Genomic DNA, 25,286 nt, shown 5'->3' with positions numbered 1-25,286 from the left:
CGTAGTCACTACCTTCAGAATTACATTAACCGAGTGTATATTAAAAAGTTCCTTTCACATTCGGATCGTCAAACTGAGAAAAATCTTCTGGCCAAACGATATCAAATGATTACTTCCGAGGCGAAAAACAAAGATTTTCGAATCAAAAATCTTAAACTTTACTATAAAGGCGCGCCAGTTGACATATCCTCAAATTGACTAGAATCTACGAATTGCTTACTGTTAAATTGTCAATCTATATGTCCACTCGATAAGAGATACGAATTAATTAGTCTCTGTAATACTAATTTGATTTCTTTGGTGTTTCTTACAGAAACTTGGCTTAATCCCGACATTGATGATCCTGAAATTTTTCTTGGCTTTTCTTATATCACTATATGTAGAACAGATCGAGAACGAAGACAGCACGGTGGTCTACTTATTGCACAATCGGCCAACGACCCTCTCAAAGCTATGAATACTACCATTCCGTCATTTGAATTTGCCGTTTCATGTGTTGTATTAAGCGAACTACCCTCCTTCTTTGTTCTCATCTATAACCCTCCCATGTCTTCTATTTATTCTGTTAATATTCAACTCCTCCTAAATTGCATTGAGTCCTACTTGTTGAAGATTGAAGAAATTTTACAGCAATACGGATACGGAAATACCTATAATTTTTACCTTCTCGGGGACTTTAATTTTCCTTCTTCTTCTTCTTTTGTCATTTACGCCCCGTGGGGGGCCTTGATTCCCAGTTTCCAGGACATGTGCTCCAGTGTCTTGAAATGTTGTTTTTTGTCACCCAAGTACCGCATTCTTCGCATTGGATTCTGGCTCTCGTTCCGGCGAATCGTCCTGTGATAATGGTGTTGGTTACTTCTGGGGCTGTCGGATGTTCTCCTCGACAGGTCCTCCGGTGTCTTGCCATGTTGCTCAACGACAGGGACCTCTGACACTTCGGACAGAACCCACCCTGCCCTCCTTGGCACGCCTTGAAGTGGTTTGTCAGAGCAGCCTGGTCCGAAAAACTGTCGTTGCACTTTGGACACTTGAAGTCCACTGACTCCCTTCTGTGTGCTTTTCTCTCGTGATTCGTCCGTCCTCCTTTTGTTGCGCACATCTTGTCGCATCCGTCCCAGCGGCAAGGCCAACCGCTGTCACTTATTCTCTCTCTATTCCATTGTGAGCGGGCCGGTTTTTCCGATCCTCTGTGCCAGTTGCACATTTGCGTCTCCCAGTTTTTGAGGAACGTCCTGCGATCTGTAACGGTCTTCTTCCATCGTTTCCGGTCGTTGGTGAGGTTCTCGCTGTTGTCGTCTTCATGTCCCGCTTCTTTCAGCAGTCTGCGCCAGTACTGGATGGTGTTGCCTCGCGAGTTCCCACTGCGTGTCCTCTCCATGTCCCAGGATCCGAGCACGGCTTTCTTCACAATCCTCTCATCCGACATTCTGAGAACGTGGCCCATTCGCTCTAATGCTCTGCACTCGATCTTAGTCCTTATCGATTCAATGTTCAACTGTCTGCGGATCTCGTAGCTGTTGACTCCTTCATTCTGCATCCTTATCAGTGTGTGAGGTTTTCCATTGTTCCACACAAACCTGTAGGCTCTGTCTGCAACGCTCTGGAACTTCTGGATGTCGGTCGGTGTCCATGCTCTAACGCTACAGTCAAACAGGAGAGTGGACTCCACTACGGCTTGGACCACCAATGCTCTGGTGCGCTTGGAGAGGCTCGAATTCCAGAGCCATTGTTTCACCTTGCTCCACGCGTGGTACCCTCTCTTGATCCTGGCTCCTCGGTCTTCTCGTTTCCCGATGAGCGTTCCCAGCATTCTAGTCTTCTGGGCGCTGGTAGTTGCAAAAGTGATGGACTCTTCTTTGCCGTCGTGGCATTTCTCTTCAAACTCCATCATTTTCTTCTTGATCACCTCTTTCCCTATGACGAGCTCTTCGGTCCAACCAAGTAGAGAGGTGTCGTCTGCGAACAACGAGTCCTCCAGGATGAAATTACACTTGTTGCTGCTATGCAATGCTCTGGGCCCTTCTCTCGGTGGGAGGCTGCCTCCTGGTGTCCACCTCCAGGTGAGACCGCACTCTTGACCTCTCTCCGCCGCCTCCTTTCTCCGTTCTCTTTCCGCTCTTCTTATTGCTTCGGCATGATATACGTTGAAAAGGATAGGTGATGTTGCGCACCCCTCTCTGAGTCCTCTGGCTGGGGCCCAATCATCGCTGAGACCTTCCTTTCCTTTCACCCGGTATCGCGTTTCTTCATGGAGACCTTTCAGCAGATCGAGCACCTTGTCCGTCATGCCAAATCTGGCTAACATACCCCACAGAAGGGGTTTGTTGGTGCGAGGGTAAGCCTTGGTGATGTCTAGGAGGACAGCCCCTGGACGGTTCTCGTTACACTCGTCTGTCATCCCGTACACTCTTCTTGTTTCTTCTTCCATCCGGATAATGATCTGCGTTGAGTCAGCCGTAGACCTTCCACCACGGAAACCGTTCTGGTTCTCGTCCAGAGCGCCAATGGTTTCTGCCCATGTCCGGAGTCTCGTCGCGAGGATACGTGCGATCAGTCTGCTCGCCAGTGGTAACAGGCACACTCCACGGTAGTTGCCCAGGTCGTTCTTGGGGCCTTTCTTGTGCAGGGGAATGACCCAGCCTTCCTTTATTTCTTCTGGCCATTCCTCCGGTTTCATGTCTATCAACTGCCCAATCATCCTGTGGAGCTCCTGCTTAATTGGTTTGCTGGCCACCTTTACTGCTAGCATCCGAACTCCGTCGTTCCCTGGTGCTCCATCCCTTATCTTGGCCAACTCTGTTTCAAATTCGCTCCACGTGACCACTCTCTCCAGTTCAATGGCCGCTTCTAGTGCTGTCTGGTCGGTGCGTTCGGGGATCTCTTCCATGGTCCTAACGATCTCGTCTCGTCCCCTTTCGTATCTGTTCTCTGATACTTTCATAAAGTGACTTCGGAACTCTTCGGGGCTGAATGTTTCGTCTTCAAAGGTGCAGTTGTCTCTGATTCCAATACGCTTCAGCGTCTTGTACAGCGTCCCGATGTCACCTTGGAGTTCTGCCTTCCTCGCGTCTTCGACAATCTCCATCCACCACTCTTCTTCCCACCGTTTCTTCGCTTTTTTGTAGTCTTTCCTGACCGTCTTCCGTTCTTCTGTCTTGCCATTACTTCCACATGGCGCTTCCTATTTGCTGGGATGTTGATTGCCTGTAATTTCCCCCCATGGTCGGCTACTCCGTGGGTGAGTTGTTGACGGGTGAAGTATCGCCCGACAGTGTGGCCTAGGCTAAACACACTGTCGGGCTCCTCTCCCCCCCAGGTTTGAATTTTGCGATCTGTGAAAATCCACAGGTCCGCGCTTCTCCCCCCGAGCAGGGACCAAACCATCGAGAAACTTAATTTTCCTTCTATTGATTGGAATACTTACTCCTCTTCTTCTACAAACGAACGCTCTTTTCTTGAAATCATTATCGAAAATGGTTTTCTGCAGTTTGTTACTGAAGCGACACATAAGAACAAAAATATCCTAGATCTCGTTATTTCTAATGAAATAAACTTACCTGTATCAGTTGGCAATCAAATTTTCTCCGACCACTACCCCATTTTCTTTAATTTTAATTCTGTCCATCCGACTTGTGAGCTGCAAAGTTCCTATTCCAAATCTTCTTTTAACATCCAAACTTTCAATACTTATCTTCAATCTATGTACAATTTGGTATCTCTTAATTCTTGCACAATAGAGTCCTATGCTGATAAGTGGTATAGTCTTCTCAATAGCTCGTTCAAGTCTGCCATTAAATTAAAACGTTCCAAAAGGAAGGTGTTGCCGATATTTTATTCTTCGCATACTGTTCATTTAATTAATCAGAAAGAAACAACACTTCGCAAATTAAAAAAAGAAAATTCTTATTTGCAGGCAATTAAATTGAAAGATATCACTAGATATCTTTCTGAATCAATTGAATTGGACAAAGAGGTCTTTATTTATCAGTTCAATCTTTCTTCTACGAGCGAATGTTTTAAGCTCCTCAAAACTCTCGGTTATAATTCTGCCCTTCCATCCATCATGTATCACGGCAATATTTCCTTGACAACTGAACTCGAAAAAGCTACTGGATTCAACAAGTTCTTCGCATCAGTTTTCAATGACCAAGAAATGTTCACATTGCCAGACTTGTTCTCCAATGTTTCGATTTGTTTAAACGATCTTAACTTATCATTACCTGATATTGAATCATTTTTGAATTACTGTCCCGACACTAGTAATACTGGTCCGGATAATATTCCCTCTTTCGTGTTATCTCACTGCTCTGATATCATATCACCCCTCGTTTACGATTTATATGCCTGGATATTGAAACACAAAAACTGGCCTAGTCAGTGGAAAACTTCTTTTGTTACCCCTTTATACAAATCTGATGCTCGCAATGACATTACTAACTACAGACCAATTAGTATTTTACCACGAATTTCCCTTATCCTGGAAAGAATTCTTTTCAACTTTATTTATCCAAAAGTTAGACATCTAATCAAACGTCAGCAACATGGTTTCATGAAGTCGCGCAGTACTATCAGCCAATTGATCATCTATCTCGACTCAATTTATTCTTCCTGCGATAAAAACTCTCCTGGACTAGCCATTTACTTTGATGTGAGAAAAGCTTTTGATTCAGTACCGCATCATTTGTTACTTGCTAAACTTGTTATACTCGGCTTTGATTTTGAATTTCTCCAGTTGTTTGAATCTTATCTGTCAAACCGGTATCAGTGTGTGCTAATAAATCAATCAATTTCGTCTCCTCTGCCAGTTACCTCGGGCGTTCCTCAGGGGAGTGTTCTCGGCCCACTTCTGTTTATTTTATTTATAAATGATATGACCGATGATGTGTTAAATAGTGAATTTTATCTATTTGCAGACGACCTGAAGATTAAAAGCTCATCTGCTCCATCATTAGTTCAAAAAGATATCGATTCTCTTTTTAATTGGTCAACTAACAATCACTTACAGTTTCATTCTGCCAAATGTAAAGTTCTGAACTTTGGTGGTTATGATGATTCTATCCAATTCTTGCTCGGATCAGACATCTTACCATTTGTTGATGAAATTAAAGATCTTGGTATCATAGTCTCCAACAATCTTTCCTGGAAATCCCATCTGAATACTAAGTTGATAAAATGTTCCAGATTGTTTTATTTTCTGAAACGAAATATTCCTTTCTCGGTATCCTGCAGTCGAAAAAAGTTACTTTACAATACTCTCATTCTGTCAATCTTACTTTACGGTGCTCCTGCATGGTGCCCTTCTTTGACACTATTACATCAGCTTGAACTGTTCCAGTACAAAGTTCTAAGATGGATCAAGAAATGTTCATCGTATGTTTCAGGGCTACTAAATCTGAATATGCTTCCAATTAGCTATGTATTGATTAGAGTTGAAATTCTTCTACTTTGGAAGCTCCATAACAATGTTATTGATGTTGACTGCAAAAGTGCAACCAGCTCGCTTCCTACGCGTTCCGCTACGAGTGGCCTATTCGTCATACCGAACACGAGGAAATTGAAAACTGACGATAACTTCTTTGTACGAGCTCCCCGTGCTGCCAATGAACTTCTGCGTCTGAAAATTATATCTTTCGACATGCCCCTGGGAATGTTCAAATCAAAACTGAATAAATTTTTACTGCTTAAAACTTCAACTTTGTTTGATATAAACAGATCATGCACATTCTTTGTCAAATGTTTTTGTAAAAATTGTCGATCGTAAGTTCATTCAATATTTATATTAACCCTGTATCCACCAATGGAATTAAAGTCTTTTACTACTACTACTACTACATCATGAGAATACCGCACGCTTTCGTTGTTTACAGGTGTAATTCTCTCATTGAATAAGAACTCGAGTTTTAGTCCTGCTTCATCTGGGGCCTTATATACTGCAGCTCATCATCGTTTGTATTTTTGAACGAGATGCATCCCTTGAATGAGATCGAACTAATGCAGCTCTTTTTACACTTGCGAGCAGCGTAATGTATTAGTGCGAACCTTTTTTTCTAACTTAACTCTGAAACAAAAGTGTTCATTAAAACTGTTCACGCATGTGGTGGCACTTTTGCTATAATCAGGATCTGCTGCATTGGAAATTTCATTTTCGCATCTGTTCTTTGTTTTATTTGTGGTTAGTGTGTGTTGATTATTAAGCGTCCGTGGTTAGTGCGTGAGACTCAATTTCTCTAGGTCGCCGTAGGTCGGAGATCTAATGTAGCCGAATTTTTACCAATTCGATGCTTATTTCTACTTTTTCTTATTGCACTTTATAGAGCTGCTTATTGTCGTGTTCTCGCTATTGTTTGCGAAGCGTGGCTTTGCCTCTGTGTTATAAATTGATTTCTTTTTATTCTCATAAGGTTGATTTTTCCGACTTGTGTTGAAATGTATGATCATGATTCGCAGTTGATTTTCGTTAGCGTTTTCACTACTTCTGCCATCTTGGCCCGTTCTGATCAAATTTTTGGTTTTCAATTATTCTAATATTTGTGCTGATACAACTTACGATCAGTTCCGCTTCACTGCGACTTTCAATTCAAAAAGCCTGATGACCAATGATATCTTTGGCTTTCTCGATTTTCGCTTTTTCAACACTATCGAATCAAGGATTGACACTTCTTGAATAGTTTGCATTTGTGTAGATTCTTTTCTTCTATCTTTATTGCCCTTTCTGCTAGAGTTATATCAAAATTTCTGACCAGCGATATTTCATCATCGTTGTCTCAAATTGAGCTCAACTCTAAACATGACGTTTCGACTACTCTGTCTGGGACACAAATGTCCTGACACGCGGACTAATAATTTAAGCAGAATTTATTATTGCGCCCTCTCAAGGAACCATGTTGCTTTCCAATTCAGCGTCTGCATATATTTATCAATATTATCAAAACAACTTGATAATGCCATGAAATCAAAACCTTAATTAAAGCTGAAAACATCTACTTAGTTAATGCAACCCAAACAGAACAAGCTCACTGGGCTGAGGCTACATCATAATCGGCATCCTCCCGTCAAAGAGGTCGACAGTCATGATTTGATGAAACCGGTGTGATTTTGGTTTAGATTGTGGTTGTGGTGGTTGCTCTGTTGCTGTTTGCAATTGGGTTGGCGGGAACTGTGCAGATAGAACAGGACTACCAGGAGGACTGGTTCATCCCGGAGGGCAACTACTTCTACGACTACATCCAGATATCCAAGCAGTACTTCCAAAGCGACGGAGACGAGGCGTTCGTTTTCTTCGGCAAGTACACGCGCTTTCTTGGGTTCTTTCAGGGAAAAAGAGGTCGAAGAGAATATCGCAAATTTGTTCTTCTCGAAGTCTGACTGATTACCCTTGCGATTAGCAACAGAGTTGCAATCATGTGCTAGACTTTTCTGGAATTTGAGAATGGACGAAATGGTTTGTTAACAGAATGGACGAAATGGTTAAGAGTTTCTAAGAGTTTTTTCTGTGTCGTAAAGTTTCCTTAGATTTTTGACTCGCGAGGGATGGCTTTAATTCTGTCTATGCCATCCCTCGCGAGCCAAAAATCTAACGAAACTACAGCCAGAAAATATACATGGGATTTAGTTTGTCAAAACAGTTTGAGGTACTTTTTTTCTATGCATAGTTTATTTCTCCAGCCAAATTGAACAATATAAATAAGTCTCGAAAAAAGTCATTTGCCATTTAATTGTCCTTAAATTGTTTGATTGCAATTTTCGAAGTATATTTGCTTGTCAATTCATAGGAGCAGTGGACTACTATGCGAATGACGAGAAACTTCTGCGGTTGCCAGAAGAGCTGGGAGCGATGCCTCAGATTGCCTCCAGCAGGATCGACTTCTGGCTCACTGCATACTATGGCTGGCTCAATCAGACCACTGATGCATCTGTCATAGACTCAACAGATAGCAAGCGTAAGAAGTTGAGGACATACATTACAGCAACTCCTATTTGATTAGTTTTTTTCCCACTAGGGGAGTTGAACGCTAGGTCTATGTTTTCAGTCGTAACACTCATTTATTACACAATTATTACACATTTATTACACAGCATAGCTTGTGTAATAAATTGAACTTCCTTTTTTTCCAAGCTCAGTCTTCATTTTAATCAATGGCTGTGCTTAATAGTTGTTTAATGCTAAGGATTTTAACACAGACTATTATTGTTCCGACTTTCATAACGAAAGTAACGAAGAATATTTGTGCTCGGGGTGGGTTTTTTTCAGACAAATTTCGAATTTTTCACTAACCATTTTTGACGGGATTTTTAAAATATATTTCAAAAAGTATTGTTGTGCTGAGCTTAAATTTGGAAAGATTTTTTACCTGTAATCGTTTTTCGTAAAGTTATGAGGGTTTAAAGATTGCCATTTTGGCCAATTTGGGACCATTAACGCGCGATATATTTCGCGCTATTAACGCATAAGCGAAGATTTAATCCGTCATGGAAATCGTTCCAAATTGGTTCAGGGAAGCTTATTTACCATAATTGATTTGTTATTAGGAGCGAAATTTATCACTTCGTACTTAATATGGCATGTGGGGGAATGATTTTCACAAAAATTTAAAAATCTGAAATTAAAAAAAAAAATCTTTTTTTTACATTTAATTTTTTCATGTTATTACTGCTCTATAGACTGCTCTAGTTGGTAAATTTCTTTTTTTTACTAATTGACTGGTACTCTTAATGCGTCATAATTGTCGTGAGTCACTTGAGAATTTTTGTAGACTCAAAGTTTTAAAGAAAGAAAGAATTTATTTCTTCAGACAATTAAATGCAAAAATACAGAAAATGAAGAAACACATTTTTAATAGTCATCATTGAATTTATCTGACATTTTGTATAATATATCTGAAGAGGATAGACCAAGGGCATAATAATTGCCCGCTTGACGTCTACCCTGGTAGTAGTAAGACACGAAAAGTATAATAACTATAGATAAAAAAGTATTTAAATAAAAAAAATAATAAAAAAAAATGAAAATTTTTTCAATTAGTTTTTTTTTCACTCCTTTCGAAACATTTTTTTTCGAGAGTTTATTTAGAGAATCCGGATCATTATTGCAGCTTAGCTTAGTGAGCATCAGTTAAAACCAAGGATCGTAATAAAAAATTGAAAAAGAATTTTTTTTTTTTTCTTTTTTTTTTCTAAGTAATTTGGAAATTTCATTTTTTTCAAAAAATGCGATTATCTCAAAAACTACAAGGATTTGGAGCTTCATATTTTCAGCATGGATTCGCAGCCCATAATTGAAGTCTGATACAGGTTAACCAAAGGGCAAAATTTTTGGTAAATAAAAAATATGGTACTATTGATAAGACATTCTGTGATTATTTATCGAAAATAGAATTTGTTAACTCATTATTTCCTAAAATGTATAAATACTTTAATTTGTGAGCTACCGTAAGCACCTGGCTTGCATTTAGAGACTGCGAATTAATTGGCATAATTCTGTTTTCCTGAAAAATATTAAAAAGTTTGGTTCCCCGTTTAGTTAAAGAGTGGTTTTCTATTCGGGATTTTGGCTTACAAATTTTCAGTAAATTCTTTTCCGATCGTCAGGTTCTTTTAATAGAATTATCAAAAGTGAAAAGCGAGTTGAGATAATTTTCTGAATGCAGGTTCGATAGTGACCTTAATAGAAACTTGAAACACTCATAAATATACAATTCATGAACTGTAAGTATTTTGTGCTTAACAAATATATCTGACACGCTTTCGCAATTGTTTCGAAAAGAAATGAGTCGGATAATTTTTTTCTGTAATTCAAAAAGCGGAAGTAATGCATTGTAGCTTGTGCATCCGTACACTAAAATTCCATACTGAATGATAGACCTAATGTTTGATTCATAATACCTAAACATAACAGAGCTCGGCACGTAATGCCTTGTTTTAGCAATTATTCCACATTGTTTTCGTAATTTTTTTTCTGACAAAATCAATATGATTAGAAAATCCTAGTTTGAAATCAATGTTAACACCTAAGTATTTCCAATATATTTCTGACGATAAATTCTTGCCATCATATAATATTGTTTCATTAGAAGCGCTTTTCCTAGTGAAATTTATTTGAACTGTTTTTTTCATGTTAAGTGAGAGCCTATTAGCGGCAAGCCATTTCGCAACTGCATTAAAGTCATCACTCAGTTTTTCGAGTGATCGATCTGTTGCTACTAAAGTGGTATCATCGGCAAACAAGTATACTTCCGAGTTATTGACAACGTTTGGTAGATCATTGACATATAAAAGAAAGAGAAGTGGACCTAAAATGGATCCTTGTGGAACACCGCTGTTCATTGTTAGAAAATTTGATCGCACACCAGATATCTCTACACATTGTTTACGATTTGACAAATAGCTCACTATCCATTGTAGACATTTACCTACAAGACCATAATATGGCAATTTTTTAATTAGAATATCATGATTTAGAGTATCAAAGGCCTTCTTTAAATCAAGGAATATTGATGGAATGAATTTCTTATTTGAAAGGCGCAATTTTTCGGTAACCTCGGCGATGGCATCAATGGTGTTGTGTTTGATTCTGTATCCAAACTGTTTACAGTATATGAAGTTAAATTGCTCTAAATAATTATATATTCGGTTGAACATCACACGTTCGAAAATTTTACCTAACGTCAAAAGCAAAGCAATTGGCCTGTAATTGTTCACATCTAATTTGGATTCATCCTTGTGAAATGGCAGTATTTTTGCTTGGGATAACTCAGTGGGAAAGATTGCTTGCTTAATGGAAGCATTGATCAGTATTGTTAAGCTTGGTATAATTGCATACGCACATGCTTTCAGATTATTACTAACATCATCTAGCCCTACGGAGGCTTTTGATTTTAAACCGGATAGAATTGAGGCAATTTCGTTTTCATTAACTGGTTTTAGGTATATTGATACAATTGGCTCCTTAATTCTAATTTCTAATTCAGGAGTTGATAACTGTTTCACCAATTTATCTGCAATTTGTCCAAAAAAGTTGTTGAAGTCGTTTGCAATTGTCTGTGGATCTGTATGCCTATCGCCACTTTCACTAATAATATCACTGACATCTCTATTACTTCCATTCGATCCTTTTAACAAATTTAAAAACTTATATATTTGTCTGGAGTCGCCAATACATGTTTGAAATTTCTTCATATAAAAATTTTTTTTAGACCTTCTGATTTCTGATCTAACTCTTTCATTTAATTCCTTATACCGCAGCTTAATCAAGTGATTATATTTACTTTGCACCAACAAATGATGCTGCTTATTTCTTTTAGTGATGAGGTTTTTAATTTTATTTGATATCCACGGAGGACACTTGGTGGTTTTATTAACTTTTTTGATCATTGGGGCAAATTGGTCCAAAACTTTAATAAGCGTTTTGTGAAACCTTGAAAAAGTTTTATTTACATTTTCATTTTCCTTCAATGATAAATTGTTCATTTCATGCAGTAAAACGAAGTTGAAATTTTGAACCTTCTCCGCACTCTTTAGAAAAGACGTATCTCTTACCAGGATTGCTTCATTATCATTATCTGAACTGTCTTTATTGAATTTCATTATAACCGGATAATGATCTGCAAAATTTTGATGAGTTAACACACTCACAATTGAATCACTAACATTTGTAATAAAATGATCTAAACATGTTTCTGAAATTTCTTCAACCCTTGTGGGTGAAAAACTTAAAAGACTGAATCCGTTTGATTCTATTGCATCGATGTATTTAGCTTTTGCTGAATTATGTTTCTTATTATCTATATTAATATCTCCACACACAATGACTTCACAATTTAAGTATTGCAAGCTCTCCAATACTTCATCCAGTTTTTCAATGAACTCCAATTTGTTATTCCTTGGTGGGTTGTATATCATCAGGAAAATTACTTTGTTTCCTCTTATTTTCAGTTCTAGCATAAGGCTTTCATCAATGGAACAATCCAAAACTTTAATTATTTTAACTTCTTTTAGTGATTGAAACAAGATTCCTCCTCCTCTTGTTGGCCTGGGCTTGGATACAACATTGTATCCACTTAACTTATATAGTTTTTCATCATCCTCTTTATCTAGCCATGTTTCAGTGACAGCTACTATATTAGGTGGTGACTCCAGACTATATACTAGCGCTTCTAATTCTTCGCTGTGTTTTTTTAACGCTCTAGCATTTATAAGTAGCACACTAATTGGCATTGTATCAATTTTAGCACCTGCTTTTTTCAATTTTGGTTGTTAGTTAGTTACAAAGCATTGCTCTAGATCAGCTAATAGATACTTCAATTTCAACCCTCCCTCAAACAATCTCTTGATAGTCTGCACCCTTGAATCTCCAGCTAGTTTGTAGTTTATTGTTCCCTCTCTTGTCCATACATTTTCAATTCTCGTATCTGTCTTCATCATATTAAAAAACTTCACTCTTGCCAGCGTTAGATCCTCAAATATTCGTACATTTTTCAGTTCATCGATGTCTTTGAATTTCTTCTTATTTCTTAAAAGATCAATTCTTGAGCTCCTATTAGCGAATCGGGCAATAATAGGCCTCGGTCCTTGTGATCGGGTAGGAAGGCGATGGGCAATTGAGATATTGCTTTTTTCCAGGTTACTGCCCACTTTATTTGCAATATCGATCACCTTTACTGTAGTGGCGTCACTTGATTCCCAATTTTGGCGATTGTCGTTTGTGGCGTTTTCTGGAATTCCCATTATCCGGACGTTTTCTCTTCTAATATATGTTTCAATCACATCTGATTCGGACAAAGCTTTGAGGGTCATTTCTCGACTTTGCCACGCCATCTGTCTTTTCACTTCGTTTTTTACTTCCAGTTTTGCTTCTCCTATGGCTTTGTTGAGCATCTCCTCGAATGTCGTTTTCAAACTTTCTTTTATTTTTTGAACAATTTCGGGAATTATTGCTTTCATCTTTTCTTCAATGGTGTCTGAGATGGTCCTTGAAAAATCTCCTCCTTCAATAATAGAGTCTAGTGGACTTAGATCGATTTTTTGTCGCTTTTCTCCTTTTCTGACTGGTGTGAATGGCGTCTGATCCTTGTATCTCAATACTGGAATTGTTTGCTCCTCGGTCGTTATTGTTTGATCCTCCGCGTTGTTCTCAGTTTGCGTCTCCGCCACAATATTTGTCTGCATTTCGCTCTCCTGCATTTGGTTTTCCATCATCTATCGTCTCTGAAACTATTTAATAAGTTTATCACAACAATTAGGCTAATTACTCATTCAGTTTTTCCCAGTTGCGTTTTCGGTCATACTTTTGCTTGTGTGTGCGAAGTGCAACTTCGCCTGTGTCAAAGTTTACCAGTAAGAGAAAAGCGTAGCTCGTACAAATCAATCGCACGTCAATTGCGAGATCTGAAATGACATGTTTGAAGCAACAGCTGGCCATTGTTTGAGTGACTCGTTGTTTTTTTTTGCATGCAGTATATGAAATTGCAATTTCACCTCTTCTTAAAAAACCTCCTTTTGAGCGATATCTTTTTGAATAGACTCATGTATAATCAACCATGGGCCTTGAAAAGCATAGAACTATCTGCATCATTACATGGCCATTAACCTTAATAAAATTGTAATATAAATTCATAAAACTGTAATGTTAAGGAAAGAATCTGTCTGATCGTTTTTATCTATGCGAGAAGTTTGACCTTGAAAATTGGATCATAAATGGTTATTTAAATTACTGGTTTATGATGTTATTAGAATGTTTTTTTTTGCAGGTCGTCCAAAAGATGCTGACGAGTTTATTCGGCTGCTCAATTTGTTCCTACAACGTCCTTCTGGAATGAAATATGAGAGGGATATTAATATGAACGAGGAACAAACAGTTATCACGGTCAGTTACTAATCGTTTGTCTTCTTTTAATTAATGTAGCTGCGATATTTTGTTTCTAATTCGATGCGTTGTTGCGCTCACTGAAGTCTATTTGAGTAAATCGAAATAAAATTCATATAGCAATTTTTTTAAAAACGAAATATAATTTTTTGGGCATTTTTTTGGATATTTTGAGAAATTTTTTGAATATCAAAAATAAACGAAACCACGTTTATGCTTCTCTTTTAGAGTTCCAGAATGCTGGTTTGGTTCTACAAGACATCCAAGAGTTCGGAAGGAATTGAAGCTATGGACAACTCCAGAGCCATAGTGGACAGTGTGGGTCTGGGCAATGAGAATGCCTTCATCTACTCTAGGATTCTGTTCACGTGGGAAGGCTTCACAGTGAGTTTAAACACGCCCAGCAAGCATTTATTTTTCAGCTGAACTCCGCTTGACTCATTCGTCTTATTTCTATTCAGTGTTATTGACAGAAGCGGATTGAGGGTGTGGGTGACGCCTCCCCCCTCCCTCACTAGGATTCTAAAATATACTAATTTTGAGGGGATAGCGACCGGGACAGAGATTGCTACTATTTGATTTTTGCCAAATATGGCAATTTTGGTCAAAAAAGGGCTTGGTCTAATTTTTAGCTTTTCATTCAGTGGTTTTATAACTAAAAAATTACGTGAATTTCGTTTTTTTTTCTTGTTAGTTTCTGACACCGTTCGTAAGGGAGTCTAATGTAATGGAGTCAAAAAGTCGTAGATTGTTTATTAGCTTCTGTCAAAGTATATATTGGAAGCAGCGAGGGAGGTTTAGCGCAAAGATTACTTGAACACCAAATATCAGGCTAAGCAAATCGATCCCCTTTAACCCCACCACCACCCCCCCCCCCCCGAAACCGGGATATGTGAGTTCCCTAAGCTTGTTAGTCAAAAGTAGTTGAAGTAACAGAAGTGCTATAGTTAGGTCTGTTTCAAATACAAGGCTACAAATGTTCGTCAGCAACTGAGGAGAAAGTTAATTCAATTAGAAATATGATGAGTTTGATTTGGTTGTTCATCTTTGTGATTGTCTGCTTCAGGTGATCCGTGCGGAGCTGTTTCGCAACGTGGGTCTTGCATTTGCAGTGGTCTTCCTAGTCTGTATGATCCTCATCGCCAACATTATCACTGTACTCCTAGTGCTCTGCTGTGTCGTATTCACTATGGTAAGTCAACTTAACCTCTAGTGATTTGTAAAAACTCGGATAGAGAATTAACTCAAAGAAGGATCATTTTTTAAGTGTACATTACCAATTTAACGAACATTATCATGGCTTCAATAGTTCGACTTAAGTTAAAACTCAAAAATTTCTTACTAGTTTTTCTCGACACTGGAAGAACTTAGAAAAAAGATTAATTTTCAAATCGCGACTGAAAGGGGTTTAATATGATATATCATTCGACCAATTTTAATGATTATTTGTGGTGCTTGAAATTTTTTTGCATAAAAAACTTGTTTTTAAGACAGAATTTATTTCTCAAGGTGGCCCAAAATTCAAAAACCGCATGCAATTTTTGTCCTCAACGGGCAGATTGCTCTTTTTATTTAGTTCTGTCTATCCGAAATTTTTCTGTTTAAAATCGGTGATTGTCATTTTAAATAGGTCATGGTTATTTTTATTTTTCGGTTTTTTTAAGAGGAAGTTCGATTTTCGAGGTTTGACTTTCATTTGAATTAAATTCTATTTGAAAGCTCCACTACGAAACAAAAGTTGTATAGTTCACAAAAAACGCGAGTGACTACTAGTTTCACAAAAATGGACTTCGATTTTCTGAGTTTTAGCGAATGAAAAATAACCCTTTGATCCAGTGTTCTTTAAATGGTTAAAATTGAGAAAAAAGAGCCTTAGAGCTCCACTGAGATTTGATTTTGATTTTTTTTTTCAGTTCAGTTCACTTCCTTTGTTAAAAGGAAGGCAAATTCCACTATCGAACAGCAAAATTTAAAGGCTACGAAACTGTGAACGACTTCTAATTTTGGAAATGGAAATTGATTATCAGATTTCCCAGCGAAAAAAAAGTTTTATCTATTGATCCAGTTTTCTCAAATTGGGGTAATTTTATCAAAAATTGATCATAACTTGTTCTACAAATTCAAAGAGCTTTAAGGCCAGCTTTCAAAAAAATAAGTCAAAGGTTTTTCAGTTTCTTTGCGGTCATTACTCTTTTCAACTGTCATTTGGCAATGTTTTTTCGGTCACCTTGCTTTCACTGACTGTTTTCCAACTGTCAGTTGGCTATGTTTTTTCTATCACTTTGCTTTCATTGACTGTTTTCCAACTGTCTGTTGCTATGCTTTGATTATGCCGAACAAGTTTCCGAACGTTTTTTTAGTCTCTTAATTACAGTTTTCCAATTGTCAGTTGGCTATGTTTTGGTTTCCTTGTTTTTTACGCTTCTCCAATTATATATTGGCTGTTTTTATTGATAACTGGCTCTTTATTTATAACTCCAAAGTCAGTAATTTATTGTTTATGCAAAATGGTTGGCGATAGCAGTGGCATTGATTAACTTATTCGATGAGGGAGTTTGTTAGGAGACGAATTTTGTATCATAAAAATTGAAAACATTGGTATATAGCAGAGCAGCGTAATACAATACAGCTGACGAATCATTCATTGACAGGTGTAAAAAGCCTAGCTTCCTCAATTTTAACAATTGTCCCACGGGTTCTTCAACAAATCATTTTCAAAAAACAGAATGATTCAACCCTGTTAAAAGTTATATATTAAAAGACATCATTTCCTGACACATTAAGTTTCTCAATGCCACAGCTATTGACAACAATTAAGCATCGACTATTAAAGTTCATCCGCTCCCATTGTGCCTGAGTGTGTTTGTGTGTGTTTGTGTGCAGGTGGAAGTGGTGGGTGTGTTGTACTTCTGGGGTCTAACCATCAATGTGGTGACCACCATCAACATCGTCCTCTCCATCGGCCTGGTGGTGGACTATGCCGCCCACATTGGACACTCGTTCATGCTCGCCTCCGGCTCCAAACAACGTAAGTTGCCACTTATTTAGCTGCATTTCTCATGCTCTCCTGACTAATGTCTTGATCCGAGCCACGCCCTCCTCTCAAGTCTCATTAGGAGTACAAGCGAGACCGATTGTGACCTTTTCTAGGACTGCACCTACCTCACATGTTGAAAGCTAGTGTTCTGAGCCTTTTAAGATGGAACAAAATGTAGATAGCCTTGTTCTGTATTGTAAGCTCTTTACCTTTCCTAACGTAATAATATCATCCAGATAATATCGTATACTAAACGAGTAATTTCGTGATTGACAGGTTCTAGATTCCATTGCATTTTATGTTTTTGGAGGCACTTAGAACAGTGGTAAGGCGTTCACTTTGAAATCGACAAATCGTGTATTTGATCCCATGCCATGGCAATGATAGTGTGTGAGGACAAGCTCTCACTTGACCTCTAGCTTCAGGTCTACCACAACCTGACCAAATTTGGCTGCAATAGTGGTACCACGTAAAAGTTCTAGACGCAAAAAAAACGGCCTTGAGTCGTAAAAAAAACAGCTTCGCTCAGCAAAATAACACTGTCTGGAATGTGGGGAGATAATACAAATGGACTATCCTCGACAGGACTGTTAAGGCCTACTGATAGCTCCTCTGCGATTTGCGGGAGCTACAATTAATTAATATTATTATTTTATGATGGAACAGCTGCTTCTAATTCGTATTGTTATTGTAAAGCCACCAGCAAAGTGTTTGTTCATATATTTTTTAATTTGAAAGAAGAAGACTAAACTGACAGGTCTTAATGACGACAAGTTTTAAATTACATTCATAAAATTGAATTGTGAGATGTTGGTGAAGACGTCAAATTGGCTGCTGGTGCACCAATTAGTGATACAAAATTTTCTTTTCAGCTTTCTTTTTAACTCAGATTGGAAAATAGCTTTCAATTAAGAGCATGCATGAAGTGCTGCAAATATTATTATGGTTCCATAATTTAAACTGTCAAAGCACGAGGGACTTGATTTGGATGAACGCAACGCAAATTGAATCTACTTTGATCTGATCTGCATTTGGAACCCACTTCCTTTTCTACCCCACCTACAATGTTCTCTTCCTTAATAGGACATGCCGTTGTTCTATTTGGAACCAGATGTGAACTTTTACTTGCCGCTTCATCTGAACTGTGGTACATCGTTCCTTTAGACTATTGCAAATTCAATAAAGTTCTGTTTCGTAATTAAAGAGAACTTTTGTTTGTGGCCAATTCTAATGAATACAACAGATTCGTTTTTGGCTTCAAGCAATTTAAAGTCGAATGCCAAAAGTGAGCGTATTTTATGCTCAATATATCATGTTCGTTCAAAACTTGCATCCGTTTCTAAGTGTCAATGAACGAAAAGAAGACGCTCATTTAGGTCGTGCAATACATTCATTGATTGTGTGTGATTAGTGATTGAGTGATGTAGTTGTTGTGTTCAGAGCGTGTGCGTAAGTGTCTGCGTGCGATGGGGGCTGCAGTGTTCAACGGGGGCATCACCACCTTCCTTGCCTTCCTCCCACTCATCATGTCCAAGTCATTCGTGTTCAGCACCTTCTTCAAGGTAACACACTAAGCATGCCACATGAACATTCAATCCACCTGTTATTATTTGCAAATTATCAACTGCAGTAACTATTTCGACTTAGCCCATTCCTCCTTCTTCGTATTTTCCACTTTACAAGTTTGGCAAGCTCAAGTAAAACAAGATGAAAATGAATTCAAATGTAGTTCAGTCACTTACAAAATTCAAATTCCAGACATATTTATTGCCTATGAAGGTCAAGATGCTTCAGTTTTTACGACAAAACATTTCACGCCCATAAAATGTATATATTGTTTCCGTCCGATTTGATGAATTGTTTTAGAACAAAAATTGCATTGATTTTAATTTTCAAATTTCCCAGCGAAATAAAATTTTCAACCATATACCCAGTTATCTCTCATTGGGTTAGTTTTGTGAAAGTATAATGAATTATGAAAGATTCTTGCATTTCAAAGAACTTTAACTTGACGTTTTATTTTTTACCCTTGCGATAGGCAAGTGTATTGCAATCGGGTACAAGAATTTTTCCCGTAAATAACTTTGTTTAAATGAATTATCTCCTGGACTCATTCATCTTGAGGGCCTTTCTGTTGCAACAGACATATTTTGAACATGTTAGCATTTTAAATATCTGGCCTTATCGAAGTTTTCTTTTAGCTTGGTTGTAATTTTTTCAACTCGATCTGTTAAATTTTCATTTTCCATTTTTTTTGTTTTTTATTGGCTTAATAAGTTGCTGCTTAGTTTTTTTTTTGACTTATTGGCCTCTTAATGGGTCAATTGAGGACCGAAGAAAGTTTATGTGCGCGTGTGTGTTTTGAGGGCGAAAGAGATTGAAATTTTTTTATTAGCTTAATTTTTTTTGAATTTTTTATGGCATGAAGGGTTTATGCTTAGTTTTTTTCGGCTTTGTTACCGCTTGGTATTTAAGCTTGCGAACTTAAGTGGGTGTAGTGTGATATTACGACTTTTCTTTTTCCAAACGAAGTGGCAAATATTTTGGAGGCACCTCTACGGCTTTTTGATAGCATGTGCTTTGAAATTCGATTAGTATTAAGTTAACAAAGTGCAAAGTTGTGTCTTTTCCTGTTTGGTTCCACTTCTGCTGCATCGCATTGGCAATTTTATTTGTTACAGTAGCTGCTTTATTTGTTACTAGTGTTTGCCGATTGTTAAGCGTTCGCGGCCGAGAGGGTAGGGCATGAGACTCCAAATCTCGAGGTAGCAGTTTCGAATGCGATGCGTAGCAAAATTTTACTTATTACTTCGTTCCGATGGTTCAGTTTTCTAGTAAGTTACTGCAACCAGTATTGAGACGCCAAATTTTGGATTGCAGTCGATACCTGTTTTTTGCAAACTAAAATTTTTTGGCTAATTTTGCTTATTTTTGGCGCCTAAGAAACTTCCGTCTTAAAAATTTTTGTTTTGAAAATTCAGCCTTTTTTCTAGCATTCCAAAAGCTCCTTGTTAAGCTTCGATGAATGTAGTTCAGACTTTTATTTGGTCGTGATGATTATTTTCAGGAAGTAAAATTACAGAAAGTGTATTCATACATATAAATGCATTTATGAATGCCCTTAGGTATGTGCTTTTTTCTGAGATCAATTAAGTGCGTTTGCTGAAAGGCAGCCAAAATTGGTCTCCAAATAGAAAAGTGGAAAGGCCACGAAAAACCTGTCTGACTTCTAGCTCCGAAAAAAGACTTTCCTAATTAGATTTCCCAGTGAAATAACAACTTTAGCAATTGATCAAGTTTTCTCAAATTGAGTCAATTTAATCTAAAAAATGTCAATCATTTATTGTTCTGGAAATTCAAAGAGCTGTAAAGCCATATATTGTTTACTTTGAAATAATAAAATTGAAGTTATATAATCAACAAGCGTTATAAGCGATCAGATCAGAAAGCGTTATATAATTAGTGTTGATTACAGTCATAAGCACGATAGGGCTGAACGTATTGCTTTGTTTGCAGGTTTTTCTCCTCGTGGCTTTCTGTGGACTGTTCCATGGACTTGTATTTCTCCCAGTTGCCCTGAGTTGGTTCGGTCCCGCGCCCTATTTGTCAGTACAGAGACAGAAGGAAAAGCAACAATACACGGCCCCTACTCATACTTCGGAGAAGATATCTGCTACGGTTGTTTGACGTAGTCATCATATAATATGTGCTACAATCCTTCGGTCTATAGTGTCACAAAAACTTCATTTTACATCAGAAAATGCTTGCATTTTGGAATTCTCATTTATACTAATCAAATTCAATTCTATACAGTCTATGATATTATTTGGGCATGTGTTTTGCTTTTTATCATGTGCCAATTCAATTCTACATTATCCTTTTTTTCCTGTGAGACTGTATGTCATAGTTGAAACAAATGCACATAAAAACATATGAATTAGCATATCAAAATCAAAAGGCAAATCTTGGCCCAGATCGAAAAGATCACGAAAGGAAACAAGGAGAGCCAGTTGCTGTGCAAGTAACACAGAATGTCTTCAAACAATTCTTCAAATAAACTTTTTTGCCAAGCAAGTGCTAAATGAAGCTTCTAAAACTGAGTGAAATTGAATTTTCTCAGCCTAATTGACCAATTTTCTTATAACGAACTTTACCGACTCGATTGCTTTACTTGCAGTTTGAACTAATATGTTTCCTAAAATTAAGCTCTCCTCTGAAAACTTAAATGCAAGAAACGCGAAAAGTTACTTAAAGTATTAAAAATTTCTCATTTTAGACTTACCAGTGGTATAGAAAATACCTATTAAATTTGTTTTTCTCAATTTGAACATGTATTAAATTTATTTTCGTCCGAACATTTGAAAAATGTGGAGGAAATTTGTATTCTGCTGTCTCTAGTTTTTAATCCGCCAATTTGAAGGATGAGGAGGAACTTTGTGTTCAGGTGTTTTATTGTTTTTGTTTTCCATGCAAAATTAGGTACAACAAATCATAATTGGAATGGGTCGAGTGATATATCATATTTAAGCCCTTTCAATCGTGATTCAAACGACATTAAAAAACTTCTAAATTTTTTCCAATGTCGAGAAAAACCGATTTGAAATTTTTGATTTTTCGTCTAATTTTCAGCTCGTAAAGCAATCGAGTATGGTTTATTATGCTTAGTTAAGGCAGTTTAAAATATTTTTTTGCGATAAGCTTAGTGTATTATTACGAGCCTTCTTTTTTTTCTAAACGAACTCGCAAATTAAAGTGTTCTTTTTATTTGGAAATTTCACTGTGGCATTGGAAATTGCATAGCACCTGACCTCTACTTTATTTGTGGCTATTGTTTGGTGCCTATTAAGGTTCCGTTGCTGAGTGGTTAGTGAGTGAGACTCTTAATCTCTAGGTCGCTGGTTCGAAACCTGAATTTTTACTAGTTTTAGGCTTATTTCAAATTTTTATCATTGCATTTTATAAAGCTGCTTTTTGTCGTGTTGTCGCAAGTAATTGCGAAGCGAAGCTTCCCCTCTATATGTATGCTTAAGTTTAGTTGTAAACCAGTAGTTGGAGTTTTTATTGCCATGTTGAGAATCGAAAACTCAAAAAATTTATGCAAAAAAAATTGTTTTCTTAAAGTTTTCTTATGATTTGTTTATTTTTCTAGTCATTTTTCTTTAAAAGTTGTTGTCCATTTTACCTGTTTGTCGAATATGACCTATTGATGCATTTTTTCAAACGAGGTTATTTTAAATCAAAAAAGGTTAATCAAATTTTTTTTTGAATTTATAAGATCTGTAAGGTCGTGTAAGTTTTGTTAGAAAAGTTCAAAAACTGAATTGCGTTTTTAAGATTAATGAGCGTACTGAATACTCTTATCTGGGTCTCGGAGTTTTTTTCCTGGAAAAAGTCCTAAATTTGTTCGAGCTCAAATTTGATTTTTTGCGGTTTGACTCACTATCGAACAGCAAAAATGTAAAGGCACGAAAAACGTGATCGACTTCTAATTTGGAAAACCGAAGTTAATTATCAGATACCTAGCAAAAAAAAGTTTTACCTATTGATCCAGTTTTCTCATATTGGGATAACTTTATCAAAAAAGTGTCAATCATCATAAATTGTTCGACAATTACAAAGAGAGTTAAGGCCGTCTATTTTTCTCTTCGGCATTCAAAAGTCCAAGTTTTTTCAAAAGATAAGTCAGTGTTTTTTCAGTTTCTTTGCGTTCACTGACTGTTTTCCAACTGTCTGTTGGCTATGCTTTGATTATGTCAAGTGAGCTCTTATGAATCATAATTGTTAGAGATTGGCGAGATCGTACCTTCTCTTGTAAGTTGCGAAAATTATGATAAACATGAAAAAATTTATAACAGACCTTTGCTACACATGCGGAGCGTAGTGCCACATTTCTGAGCTGTCTTTTCGATGCTTACTTTTTCGAGCTGACTAATGTTTGATGCTCATCAAGCGGTCATGGTGCAGAAGCTAGGGCGTGAGGTTCTTTCGTTGTAAGTAAAAATTAATCAAAAAAGATGCTTGGCACTTGATTGAAGAGCTTAATATTTGTTTTCAAGTGTCTGAGACCTCGAATAAAACTTTTTTTTTCATCCGAAACTTGTAGCTATTCTCAGCCACCGACAATATCTATAATTTGAGTCTATCAAATACAGCCATCAGAACATTGAGCTTCGGGAAACCAGAAAAGAGTTTCAGAAAAATTGATTTTTCTTTAATTTTTGAGGTTCTTTGGCGCTTTTCAATCTTTTTGTTCTATATGTTCGCTAAAGTCTTTTCACAGATAGAATAGATGGTTGAAAGAAGCTACAGCTTTCGAATCATAAGGTGTTAAAAACCTGGTGCGAATCAGGTTTTAAGTTTCATTGGATTTGAAGTTGATGTTGGTGTATGTTAACACTTGAGGTTAGCGAGCGGTATAAAATCGTAGAGTAGACTTTTTTCAGGTCCTCGAATAAATGACTAATTTACTAAGAATCGCTGAACGTAGATAGACTCAAAATAGGTCGTGGTGATTTTCCCGTTTTTTTAAAAAATTTATTCAAGCTCAAAATTACTTTTTCGAGGTTAGACTATAGTTTTTTTTTTCAAGTTCAGCTCGTTTTTTGTTAAAAGGAAAGCAAACTCCACTATCTCGACTTCTAGTTTAAAAAATTGAATTCAGTTATCAGATTTCCCAGTTAAATAACAATTTTACTTTTTGATCCAGATTGGGTTAATATATTCAAAAAAGTGTCATTGATAAATTGTTTGAAAGTTTCAAATGACCTTAAGGTCATGTATTTTTTCTTCGGAAATCGAAAGCTGAGTTTTTTTCAGTATTTTTTGTTTGCGTTCATTGACTCTTTTTCAACTGTCTGCTGACCATGCGTTCAAAAAAAACAAATCAATTTTTTTGTCTGTTTTCCTGCGAATCCGGGTTACTCAAAAGTGACAATCATAAATTGTTTCAAAAATTCAATGAGTTTTAAGGGAAGCATTTTGTTTCTTTGAAACTTGAAAGCTCGAGATTTTGCTTGAGTTTGCTTGAGTTCACTGACTTCTTCCAACTGTTTGTTCGCGATGCTAAAATCCTTAGAATCATGTGACACCTTTGCCCATAAAAATCAAAATCAAGACGTTGATCCTTAAATAGCGTGCAGAGGTAACGCACATGCCAAAGCCCGTTTTTCGAATCACTAACAGTTTTCGCGGTTTGAGTTTTGATGTTTTCTTCGTGCAGTTCAAATTCAGTTGCTAGGTCTAAGAAAGTTTAGGCTCTGCTCTGCAAGGCTTCGCAATTAAAAGAATTAACGCTGTTTTAAAAATCATTCGTTCTTACTTTTAAGATGAAGTGACCTGCAAGTGCTGATCAATTAGAAGTGATTTTTGAGATTGCCTTGAATTTGACTCAAGTCAGGAGCCGTTTTTGGAAGTTGTTCTTTAATTGAAGTTTTCGTGGATTTGTTCTCTACCCTTGTGATAAGCAAAGTTATTGCAACCGGTTACTAGACCATTTTCTGGATATAACTATGTCACAGGATTTCGTATGAGTGATTTTGTATAAATTGCTTTTTATAACTTTTTGATTGAATGATTTGTTTGGCTTATTTTGAATCGTTTTATTTGCCTCGTGATACGTCGTTTCAAGAGCGGAATTATATTTTTGATGCGTTCTGCGTTAAATTTTTTGGATTTGTAAGAATAATTTTAAAATCATTTGCTAAAAAGAAAACGAAGTACGCGCTCCGAAAATAAATTCCAAGTGGCGCAATTAAACATCACTGCAGATGGCCTAGATAGGCAAGTGCCGAGTGCTCAATGACCAAAAAAGACAAAGTGATATAGTACGACAATTATTTTTGGGATAATGTTGGATAATGACTGTTTGGCTCCCATATTTAAGAAATTTTAAAATTAATTATGCCGAAACAGTGATTAATAGATAACTAATTACACTTGCGAAAACCAGCCTGACAAATTCTTCTCTTTTTTCCCTTTTTTGTTCTCTTAACTTCTTCCAGGTTCCTTCCTACTTGGCCTAGGGTTAGCGCTTTCGCCTTTTTACCCTTAGGTCTGGGGTTCGAGTATGGGCCGGACCTTATATTTCAGTATGCATGCAATTGAAAAAAAAATAGGTAAAAATTGAACTTTTTGAATTTTGTTTTCGATTTCTTATGTTTTTTATGTTTGTCGTGTAAAGCAAGTGGTGAGAAGCTCAGCTTCGCCTCTGTGTATACAATAGATGCCACCTTCATCTTTTCCACGTGCTTCAATTGAATTCACAGGTCATCTCTGATCCTGGCGTTCTTGCAAACTTTTATTTTAAGTCGGAAAGTGTATAAATTTAGGTTTTTGAACGCGTTGGTGTATGGTGGGTGGGGCTGATGCAATTTAATTTTTTAGATT

At 37.1% G+C, this 25,286-nt stretch overlaps 1 protein-coding gene across 2 annotated transcripts in view; it reads left to right on the top strand.

Annotated features, from left to right (window-relative positions):
* Positions 1 to 20,776, top strand: part of LOC134850947 (protein patched homolog 1-like) — an 83,448-nt gene extending 62,672 nt beyond the window's left edge. For both annotated transcript variants that reach the window (XM_063866778.1, XM_063866777.1), the window contains 8 exons: positions 7,108 to 7,285; positions 7,776 to 7,943; positions 13,749 to 13,864; positions 14,093 to 14,248; positions 14,931 to 15,056; positions 16,748 to 16,892; positions 18,342 to 18,463; positions 20,418 to 20,776. In XM_063866778.1, the coding sequence (XP_063722848.1) occupies positions 7,108 to 7,285; positions 7,776 to 7,943; positions 13,749 to 13,864; positions 14,093 to 14,248; positions 14,931 to 15,056; positions 16,748 to 16,892; positions 18,342 to 18,463; positions 20,418 to 20,588 (1,182 nt within the window). In that variant the 3' untranslated portion in view covers positions 20,589 to 20,776. The remainder of the gene's footprint in view (positions 1 to 7,107; positions 7,286 to 7,775; positions 7,944 to 13,748; positions 13,865 to 14,092; positions 14,249 to 14,930; positions 15,057 to 16,747; positions 16,893 to 18,341; positions 18,464 to 20,417) is intronic.
* Positions 20,777 to 25,286: the final 4,510 nt, after the last annotated feature.

Source organism: Symsagittifera roscoffensis, chromosome 7 (genome assembly GCF_963678635.1).
Source record: "Symsagittifera roscoffensis chromosome 7, txSymRosc1.1, whole genome shotgun sequence".
Lineage (NCBI taxonomy): Eukaryota > Metazoa > Xenacoelomorpha > Acoela > Convolutidae > Symsagittifera > Symsagittifera roscoffensis.
Note: the sequence above shows the minus strand (reverse complement) of the source record. Positions and strands in the feature narration are given on the sequence as shown.